The 10810-nt window shown below is 52.9% G+C and overlaps 1 protein-coding gene across 1 annotated transcript; it reads right to left on the bottom strand.

Annotated features, from left to right (window-relative positions):
• Positions 1-160: 160 nt before the first annotated feature.
• On the bottom strand, positions 161-10612 carry LOC114807600 (vomeronasal type-2 receptor 26-like). The gene is made up of 6 exons (XM_029053795.1): positions 10423-10612; positions 9396-9715; positions 6601-7398; positions 4202-4423; positions 3120-3243; positions 161-1056 (listed from the first exon to the last, which is right to left on the bottom strand). The coding sequence occupies exons 1-6, from the start codon at positions 10610-10612 to the stop codon at positions 161-163; spliced, it is 2550 nt and encodes an 849-aa protein (XP_028909628.1).
• Positions 10613-10810: the final 198 nt, after the last annotated feature.

The raw sequence follows: 10810 nt of genomic DNA, 5'->3' as shown, positions 1-10810 counted from the left end.
TGACCCCCAAGCCCTTGCTCTATCCACTGAGCCGTGCTGCTGCTCTACCACGTTCCCTGAAGCGATGAGGAGAAATCGACTCTGAGGGCCGGTTGGCCAAGGAAGTTCTAGATTCTTTATAGGGGTGGGGAAGTGCCCCGAGGGAGAAAACGGTCGAGAGTCACCTGGCTTTGAGCCACTCCCGAGTGTTCCTTTCGGGCCGCAGGAGGATCAGGTAGCACTTGGGGACGAAGATGCAGCCCAGCAGCCCGGCGCTGGAGGCCAGGATGGAGAAGACCTCCACGGCCACCATGGCCTTCCCCTTGCTGCTCTGGTAGGCGGGCAGGAAGGAGATCCAGACGCTGCAGAAGACCAGCATGCTGAACGTGATGAACTTGGCCTCGTTGAAGCTGTCGGGCAGCCTGCGGGCCAGGAAGGCCACGGTGAAGCTGACCAGGGCCAGGAAGCCCAGGTAGCCCAGGACGCAGTAGAAGGCGATCACCGAGCCTTCGTTACACTGGACGACGATGTGTCCGGGCTCGGAGAGCACGTCCAGGTCCGGGAAGGGGGGAGCGGCCCCCAGCCAGGCGGCGCAGATGGCCACCTGGACCAGGGAACAGACGAGGACGATGGAGGCCGACACCCGGGGGCCCATCCACGTGCGGCTGCGGCCCCCCGGAACCGTGGCCTTGAAGGCCACCACCACCGTGACCGTCTTGGCCAGGATGGAGGAGACGGCCACCGCGAAGACCACCCCGAAGGCGGTCTGGCGGAGGAGGCAGCTGACGGGGCCGGGCCGGCCGATGAAAACGCAGGAGCAGAGGAAGCAGAGGGTGAGGGCGATGAGGAGGGTGTAGCTGAGGTGGCGGTTATTGGCCCTCACCACGGGGGTGTCTCGGTGCTTAATGAAGACGCCCAGCACCGCGACGCTGAGAAGAGAGAAGGAGAGGGCGAGGAAGACCAGGATCATCCCCAGAGGTTCTTCAAAGGTCAGGAAGCTGAAAGCCTTCGGGAGACAGCTATTCCTCTCCCTATTTGCATAGTGGTCTTCGGGACACTTCACACACGTGTCCATGTCTGAGGGGGAACAAACGGGGTCTCAGACAGGCTCCAAAGCCACACTCGTTCCCCACCCTGAGAACCCCTGGTGAGTGATAACGGCAGAACCTGGCTGTGACTGTGGATTTTGGCTGGGTCCAATAGCCCCTCCAGTTAAGGCTCTCTTAACCCCAGTTTCCTCCTCATCTTCCCCACCCTCCTGCTTCTGTTCTGCTTTCCCACGGGCTTCGTAGTAAACCAAACCCGCAGTTGGCACTCAGAAAAACCCATGACTCTTGCTGAGGCTGTATTGTTCCTGAGCTCATGCCCTCCTTTCTCTTGGGACACCGACATCATCCCCGTTCGGCGACTCATCAAACGTCTCCCACCCTTGCCAACCACTTTGGACGGCCACCCTCGCACGCTATATTCACTTACAAATAATACCACATCACACGCTCATACTCTTAAAAATACATAGGTCTACGTGTACTCGCACATGTACACACACCACCATGCACACCAACACACACAAAACCCAAAAACCTACACATGCACACACACGCTAACTATCACCACTTAACCAAACTCGGAAGGGAGTACAAAAACTTGAACAGAGCTGGAAATCATAAGAGATGCCATAACCGGCTGAAACGACTAATGCAAATGGCATAATGGTCTGTTTGGACTCTTGGGCAAACGAATCGATGAATGTCAGAAAGGTTTGGAGAAGTAACTGTGTGTATATAGGGGAATGGGCAGAAGACAGAGGATGGCTGGTTGGATGATCCGACAATCAAGGAAACCTAGGGAAGCAGTGTAGCCTGGTGGAAAGAACTCAGGCCTGGAAGTCACAGGGTCTGGCTTCTGACCTGGGCTCTGCCACTTGTTTGCTGTGTGATCTTGGGCGAGTCACTTCATTGCTCTCACCCTCAATTTAGTTCTAAAATGGGGATTAAATCCTACTAATTCCTATTCAGACTGCGAGCCCCATGTGAGCCAGAGACTGTGTTCGTTCGGATGATCTTATATCCCCCTCTGGGCTGTAGGCACCTAGTGGTGAGAGAACATGTCTATCCATTCTGTCATATTATCATATTGTACTTTCCCATATGCTTAGTACAATACTTCGCAAACAGTATGTGCTCAATAATTATGAGTGGTTGATGGACACATAATAAGCGCTACATAGATACCATAATAATCCATGAATAGAGTTTGCCTTTTGGTTGTTGTTGTTGGTGGTGGTGGTGGTGTGTGTGTGTGTGTGTACGCGCACGTGGCATTTGTTACATCAGCATATTTCATGACTTTTTCTAGGCTCTTCATAGCAAATCTTCCTAACATTAGTCTTGGGCCCATTTCTTGGCCACTAGTTCCTGTATTATTGGCTATCAATCCCAGGAGAGAAAAACTGTCTACTATTTCAATCTTCTCTCCCTCCACTAAAAATGTGTCAAAACTTTCCGTTGTCATGATCTCTGTTTTTTTGACATTCTGCGCCCATCTATGCCACACAAATGCAAACTGTCAACTCTGTGGTGTTTCCATTAACGATGTATGGGTCTGAAAGCTGGACAGTGAAAACACAGGATAGAAAGAACTTCCGAGCTTTTGAAATGAGGTGCTGGAGAAGGCTTTTACGGAGATCACGGATTGCCCGAAAGACAAAGGGATGCATTTGGGAGCAAATTAAACCCAAGCCGCCTTTGGCCAAGTGACCCGACTTAGATGAGCATATACTGCACACATAAACAGCAGGACTGATTCTCTGGAGAAGACACCGAAGCTAGGAAAAGTCCAGGGAAAACGAGGAAGAGGCAGACCGGCAGCTGGATGGATAGAGACCGTAACAACCCTAACGGTAGAACCATTAGAAGGGTTGTGGATTACAGCAGAGGACGGGACGTTCTGGGGAAAGTACAGCCATGGAGTCGCTATGAGTCAGAAGTGACTCGACGGCACCTAATAATAAAAAATAATAGGGTTTCCCTCCTTTGTCTAGATGCCAAGGGTCCCTGGACACAGCCACCTGGAAGGGGCTCCCAGAGGATCGTCCAGAACACTACCCGGGAGGGATTGGAGTCAAGGTCAACACTTACTCATCTGACTGCTGATGGCCCCGTCCGGGCACTGGATACAAGTAAAGCAGCATATGGGCTCACCCGACTCTCTCGTTTTTCGCGTTCCGGGCTGACAGTCACCACTGCACACGGAGGTGGGGATCTGAGGATGGAAAGAGAAAGTGGGGAGTGGGGTATCTGAGCACTGCAGGGAAGACAAGGGAATCGGGGGCAATTCCAGGGTCAGGGGAGGAGGGAAGAGAACCCAAGGCATGAAAGAGGAGAGAACGAGATATTCCTGGACCTCTCTCCCTCTACATATACAAATGACGACCGCTCTCCTCACTTTCAGTGCTTTCTTAAATTCACATCTCCTCCAAGAGAGGTTCCCCCTTCCCGACTAATCCCTCTCTCTCTGTCACCTATGCACTTCCACCTGTTGCCGTTGCTACGGACCAAACCTCAGCCAGACAGCACTTCCGTACATCTCCACAATTCATTTATTCATTTGAATGCCCATCTTCCCAACGAGATGGTAGATTTTGGTGGACACGGAACATATCTTCCAGCTCCATTGTATTGCTTTCTCCCAAGCGGTTAGTACAGATCTCAGAACAGAGTAAGCGCTCAATAAATACCTCTGATGGATTGGGACCTTCACAGATTAAGCAAGCTCTCATTTTCAGACTTCCCCGCCCCTCCGCATCGCCTTCACACTCGGTTCTGGGCTCCTGAAGCACCTTCCTACTCACCCCAGTCTCACACCTCTGTAGGAATCCCTATATTGGAGTGTAAGATTTATTTGAACGCCCTTATCCTCCTGTGGCCTCTCAGGTTCTTGTGGTCTGGGATCGTGTCTTCCTATGCTACTGTATCCTACTTTCCCAAGTCCAGTGTTCAGCACGCACAGTGAGTGCTCAATAAACAGCATGGATTGAGTGGGGGAAGCAGTAAATAGGGAGCTCCACTGACAAGGGGAAGAGGACAAAGTGATAAGAAGCAAAAAAAGAAAAAAAAGCCCCTCAGGTTGCTCTCCCTCAAAGCCCTTTGCCCAGACCATCCCCACTTTGCAACTTTACTGTTCCCTCCCCCCGATAAAAAAGTTTCCCCAGGCTCCTCACCGACTTGTAATCCTTCGCCCACACGATGGCCTGTTCATCGATGGTGAGGTCTTGGCCGGCAGGAGCCAGAGAGTCAAAGTTTCCCACCGTCACCTGACTCTCGATGGGATGGGCCAGAAAGTTTTTGATATCGTACTTTGTAGTGGACATCCCCGACTGTCCCCAAATCATCCTATTCTCATCACTGCCGTTCCTGCGGATGTGGCTCAGGACAGAGTGGACCTGGAAGGACAGAGAGATCCCCGGGGCTCTCCGATGGTCGGGCCCAAGGGACTGGCCGCGACCCCGGGGCGAGAGGGTTGTTGAAGGTTGGGCCTCGGAGCTGGAGGCTGGAGGGAGTGGTTGCTGCATTTCCACCGTGGGTTTCCTGCCTGCGCCTTTCCGACTCTGAAAATGGAGGTAGTGGGGGGCCGAGGAGGGAAGGGAAACCCTGCCACGAAGCATCTCCCTCTGTAGACACAGACGGGGGATCCAGCCCCAACGGCTTTCCTATCCCCAAGTAGAGAAGATGAGCCTCTTTGAGGACTCGAGGGAAAAGGAAGAGGAGATGAAAAAGATGGGAATGGGGATCCATTCCGTGACTCGACTCTCCATGATCCGGGCAGCGATGCTCCCGATTGGAAAGAGCGCGGGCCTGGGAATCAGAGGATGTGGGTGCGAATCCCACCGCTGCAGGCCGGGTCTTGGAACTTCAGTTGCCTCAGTTACCTCTTTTGTAAAGTAAAGATGAACTGCGTTAGGCCTATGTGGGGCATGTAAGGAGTTCTACCTGATAGTCATTTATTCATTCAATAGTATTTATTGCACATCTACCCTGTGCAGAGCACTGTACTAAGTGCTTAGAAAAGAGAGACAATTCCTGTCCATAACGGGCTCACAGTCTGGCTGGGGAGAGGCAGACATCAGCACAAGTAAACAGGAATCGATAAAAATAAATAGAATTCTAGATATAATGATGGTATTGGTTAAGCGCTTACTATGTGCAAAGCACTGTTCTAAGAGCTGGGGGGGGAGGATATAACTTTATCAGGTTGTCCCACATGGGGCTCACGTCTTAATCCCCATTTTAGAGATTAGGTAACTGAGGCCCAGAGAAGTGAAGTGACTCGCCCAAAGACACACATCTGACAAGTGGCAGAGCCCGGAATGGATCCCATGAACTCTGACTATCAAGCCCGGGCTCTTTCCACTGACCCGTGTGGTGTGGCGGCAGGGAGGGAGAGCTGAGGAAAAGTTGGGAAGAATTTGGCAGATGTGAGGAGGGAGGGTGTTCCAGGCCAGAGGTAGGACGTGGACCAGAGGTCGGGGGCGAGACAGGAGAGAAGGAGGCCCAGTGAGGAGGTGAGCGGCGACGGAGGAGAGGAGTGTGCGGGCGGGGAGGGAGAAGGAGAAAAGGGAGGGGAGGTAGGAGGGGGCAAGGGGATGGACGACTTGGAAGCCAAGAGTGAGGCGTTTTTGCTTCATGCGAAGGTTGATAGGCAAACACTGGAGGTTTTGAGGAGGGGACTGACAGGCCCAGAGCCTTTCTGCAGAAAGAAAATCCGGGCAGCGAAGTGATGTATGGCCTGAAATGGGGAGAGGCAGGAGGTTGGGAGGTCAGAGAGGAGGAGGATGCAGTCATCCGCTCGGGATAGGATGAGAGACTGCACTAACGTCGCAGCGGTTTGGATGGAGAAGAAAGGGCGGTTCTCGGCCACGTTGTGAAGGCGAGACCGGCAGGGTTTGGTGACGGATCGGGTACGGGGAGTGAACGAGAGAGCGGAATCAAGGAGGACACAAAGGTTACGGACTCGCGAGACGGGAAGATGGTAGTGCCGTCCACAGTGACGGGGAAATCAGGGAGAGGACAGGGTTTGGGAGGGAAGATAAGGGGCTCTGTCTTAGATCTGTTACGTTTGAGGTGACGGGAGGACATCCGAATAGAGGTGTCTCGAAGGCAGGAGGAGATGCGAGCCCGGAGGAAGGGAGGAAAAACAGGAGAGGAGAGGGAGATTTGGGTGTCATCCGCATAGAGATGGTAGTTGAAGCCGTGGGAGCGAATGAGTTCTCCAAGGGAGTGATGTAGATGGAGAATAGAAAGGGGGCAGCTATCAACCCCCAGCGCTTAGTACAGTTTCTGCCACATAATAAAACTCAAGAATACCATTAAAAAATTACCAGAGATGCTGAACTGTCTAATTTTAGGGAACCATTCGCCTCTCCAGCCCAGTGGACTTCTCACAGGCAAGTGGGACCCACCTATTGACCCTGTATGAGAAATCCCCAATAGACTGCTAAAGGCCTTGGTGTTGGGGGATTTGGATCAAACAAGCCTCCTTTCAGAGACCACGGGTGGCTGCACCTCCACGGGAGATAAGGGAGGGCCCTTTCTTCAGCCTAAAAAATGTGGGGGGTGTTACCCGCCATGGGGGAGGCGCCCCGCCGTGTCCAGCATCCACCTCTCCCTCCTCCGAGCTGAGGACCTCGTGGAGCCCTTGGGCCACGGCGTACACGGCTTTGTAGACCAGGTGACTCTGCTCACTCAGTTGCACGTCGAAGATATTTCGGGGCCATTTATCCATGGTCAAGTTCTCTGAGCATATCGGATTCGTCTCCCACTCCGCCAAGTTAAAGCAGATATCTTTCATCTTCCAAATTTTTTTCAGGAAGAAGTCATCGGGATATTGAGATGGATTGACCTTGCGGACAAAGTCCTTGAAACCGGGGATCTCTCTCCTGCGCAGGGAAAAAGACAGGGCCCCGTGGAGTATGTCTAAATCGTTTCTCAGAGTGTGTCTCGAGGTGAAATCCCAGGAAGATGTGGTAATCCAGACCTTGGGTGCCATTCGGCTTTCAGTCATTACCGAGATAAAGCTACTTAGGCAGTCGATATCACCGGACACAGTAACGACGTTAGCAGTTGAGTCTTGAATAGTGACTAACAACCTCTTAGTGGCATATCCGAAATAATCGATTTGGGAAATTTTCTTTTCGAAGGCCTGACAGATCTTATTCTTTGCCATCTCCCTCCGCATCTCTCTGAGGAATTCCTCCCCCTTCATGTCGTCCGCAACCACCAGCCCCACCCAGGTCCAGTTAAAGTGCACCAGGAGGCGGACGACGGCCAGCGGCTGATCGGGGTCCTTGGGCGCTATCTGATGGAGGGTGGGAAACCGGGCCTTGTCCTCCAGGGTGGCGTCAAACGGGCCGTAGACGATCTAAAGGGAGAGGGAGTTGGTGGTCAGTTTCCTTGTAAATGGAGTTCCCTCCGGGGAGGGGGTATTTTGGACCCGAATAACTCCAAAGCCACCTCTGTCCCCGACCCCGGACAGCCTTAACCAGACTCTTAACTCCTGCACACGGCGGCGCAGCCCGCTGGTCTTTCCAGAACCAGAGCGGCCTTAGCAGCCGCTTTCGGTAAATGTCCAGGGACTGACACCACTGAGAAGGCTGCTCCAGTCCCCCCAAACCGCCCTGCTTGTGCCAGCCCCGCGGGCTGGGCTCCTTTCCAGTCATAGGAGAAGGAAGAGGCCTAAGAAGCCGAAAGGGGGAAAAGAGGAAAAGGAGGAGCGAGGGCATGAAGAAGCAGGTGACTGAGGAGAAGAGGAGGAGGAGCGGGAGGAGAACGGGGGTGGGGGGAACATGGGAGAAGAAAGAATCAATCAGTGGAAGAGAAGAAAAACGGCAGTGGGAGAAAGGGCAGGATAAGCAGCTTTCTGTCAGCTGAGTTTCATAGCTGATATTAGTGGGTAGACCGACTGTGTTCATATAAGCGCTTAATATAGTGCCTGGCACATTGTACGAACTTAACAAACACCACCGTTATTATTATAAGGATGAGGAGACACATTTTCTGGTTCTCCAGTACATTTTCCTACCCCCCTCTTCTCTCCTCATAGTCAGCCCCCCTGGATCACGTTCTCGTTCCTCATTCTGAGTTTATTGGATTAGCTTCTTCACCGGTCTCCCATCTCCTGGCCTCTCCCCTCTTCATTTTCTACTCCACTCTGGTGTTCACAACACTATCCACAATGTTATCAGACGGGAATATCTCCGCAACTCCTGAATAATAATGATGGTATTTGTTAAGCGCTTACTATGTGCCATTCACTGTTCTAAGCGCTGGGGTAGATGCAAGTTTGTCAGGTTGTCCCACGTGGGGCTCACAGCCTTATTTTCCAGATGAGATGACTGAAGCCCAGAGAAGTGAAGTGACTTGCCGAAAGTCACACAGCCGATTAGTGGCGGGGCTAAGATTACAGCCCACGTCCAATACACCAATACACCAGGAGACCAGATGTTGATCGAGGGAGACTGGCGGAATCCATGCCAAGGAACACTGCCTGAGGGCAGGAGAAGCGAACTCCAGGGGCTCTGGGGCGTCTTTAGGATAGTTTTGGCCCGAGGTCCCAGGAGCTTCGTAAGGATCCTGGTGTGGGACTCGGAGGACACTGAGTCAGAGGGCAGGGTCCGGGAATGAGAGCGGGCCCACGTCAAAGGGAAGACAAGGGAAGAGAAATTGGTATGTTCCGGGGTGCAGGTCAGAGAAAGCGAGTGGTGAAGGGGTTTGGTGGCTTGCCCGGCCTGAGCTGGGGCTGTTCTGCAGGCCTGGGCTGAGTAGAGGAGGACGTCTGCCCACGAAGAAATACCCGAAAGGGTAGGTCTGCACTTTCCTGAGTTATGCAGTAGTTGCCAGGCAAATCTATTCACTCATTCATTCGTTCCATCGTATTTACTGAGCTCTTACTGCGTGCAAAGCATTTTACCAAGCGTTTGGGAGAGCACAATATAACAATAAAGAGATACATGCCTTGCCCACAGCGAGCTAAGAGTCTCGAGCTGGAGACAGTCATTACTGTACATCACTAAGTTACAGATCTGTACATAAGCACTGTGGGGCTGGAGGGGCGCGGTGGGGAATAGGGAAGGGGGGAGGTGGGAGACCGTTATGGGGCTGAGAGATGTTTGCTATCAAATTCAAGCATCAGAAATCCAACGCCCCTGGGCGGGAAGCCCTTTACGGCTGCCCAACTCTCCTAATTTAGCCCTGATGGGAGATCCAGGGCGTGAACTAAATTAGCTTGGGTGCAAACGAAATTGGGCTGAGAACAAGCAGGAATGAGCCAGGCTCTCTGAGCCCCTGAAACCATCCCTGAGCGGAGCTAGTGTCTGATGCTCAGAGCTGGAAGGGGACGGGGAGCTCAAGGTCTCTTACCTGGGGGCACTTGTAGAGACTCAGCAGGTCCGCGACCACGGCTGAGAGTGGGGCGGTGAGTCCTCCGATGACCGCCACTAGCTTGCCAGGCCCCTCGCAGTTGAAGTTGGGGACGGTCTCCCCACTTTCGGACAGCAGCATCAGCGAGTTCTCCACGGCTATCTTTTCCATAAACTTATTCTCGAAGAGTTGGAACCCCAGGGAGACATTGGGCAGGAGAGTGAGATTCCTGTTGATCTCCTCCACGGCGAACACCAGGACCAGGACGTTCTGGTAGTACTGGCGTAAGGGCCTGCGGAAATATGGGAAGGGAGAGAACCCTCAGCTGATGAGCCACTGGGGATACAGGCCGGATTGGGTGCAGGTCCGAGGAGGAGCAGGGTCAAAAGTGGAGGTCTGGGGAGGGACTTCGTGGGCACAGACTCCTAGGTGGAGTTTCCTGTGCTCTCCCAGAACTGACTGCTCCTTTAGTGGGTGCCGAGACTATCCGGGCAGACAGAGGACAGGAGCGCATGAGAGAAACTCCGAGAACGTTGTCAGGATCCCTGGAGTCCTAGCACCGGGGAGACATCGTCTCCAAGACCATTCGAGACCCTTGGACGTCCCGGCATCAGAATCGCTAATAACAAGGGCATCACAGTCAGTAATATTCCTTAAAAGAGTCACCGACACTAAAATCCAGTTTTCTCAGAAGGCTGTAGTGGGGAGGAGAAACTTGCATTTAGGAACCTGCCCAAATCATCTCCCCCCACCCCCATCTGCAAATATTCGGTCACCTACACGGTACAAGCCGTCTCTGCTCTGTGAGCTCATTGTGGATTGTGATCGGATCTACCAACTCTGTTGTACTGTGTTCTTCCAAGCTCTTAGTATAGTGCTCTGCGCACAGTAAAGGCTCAAGAAATACGATCGATTGATTGGTATGACCATTCCTCCTTCCTTCGATCGGCGTTTCTATAATCATCAGAATTGCTACCGCAATTCAAGTAATCTTACCTCGAAAGCGACTCTTCAAAAAAAGGGTCACTCGTTAAGAGAGGATCCAGTTCTAAAAAAGCTCTTATCGACTCCATGGAGAAGAGACCCCCGATCACCAAGTCTCCCGCTTTGGAATACTTCACTGGGAAGTTTTTCCGCAAGAAACAGGGATCTTGTCCCATCTGACCCTCACAGCCGGGAAGCTGGAAGAGCAGCGCCAGGAAAAGTAGCAGGAACATCGGGGCGGTAACGACCCAAAGTCCGAGCTGAATCTCCCAGGCTCTGCCAAACCGAATAAGCGGGCGGGAGATGAGAGAGTTAAGGCTCAGCCACGACTGTGGGAAGCAGGGACGAGTCCTCGAAGAGCAGCCCGACCTCTCACCTGGGGACGGAGAAGAGAGGAAGAGCCGGGACCGTGATGAGCCCCGGCCCAGCTC

The sequence above is a fragment of the Ornithorhynchus anatinus genome, chromosome X3 (assembly GCF_004115215.2).
Source record: "Ornithorhynchus anatinus isolate Pmale09 chromosome X3, mOrnAna1.pri.v4, whole genome shotgun sequence".
NCBI lineage: Eukaryota > Metazoa > Chordata > Mammalia > Monotremata > Ornithorhynchidae > Ornithorhynchus > Ornithorhynchus anatinus.
This window is presented reverse-complemented; position numbering and strand designations above follow the sequence as displayed.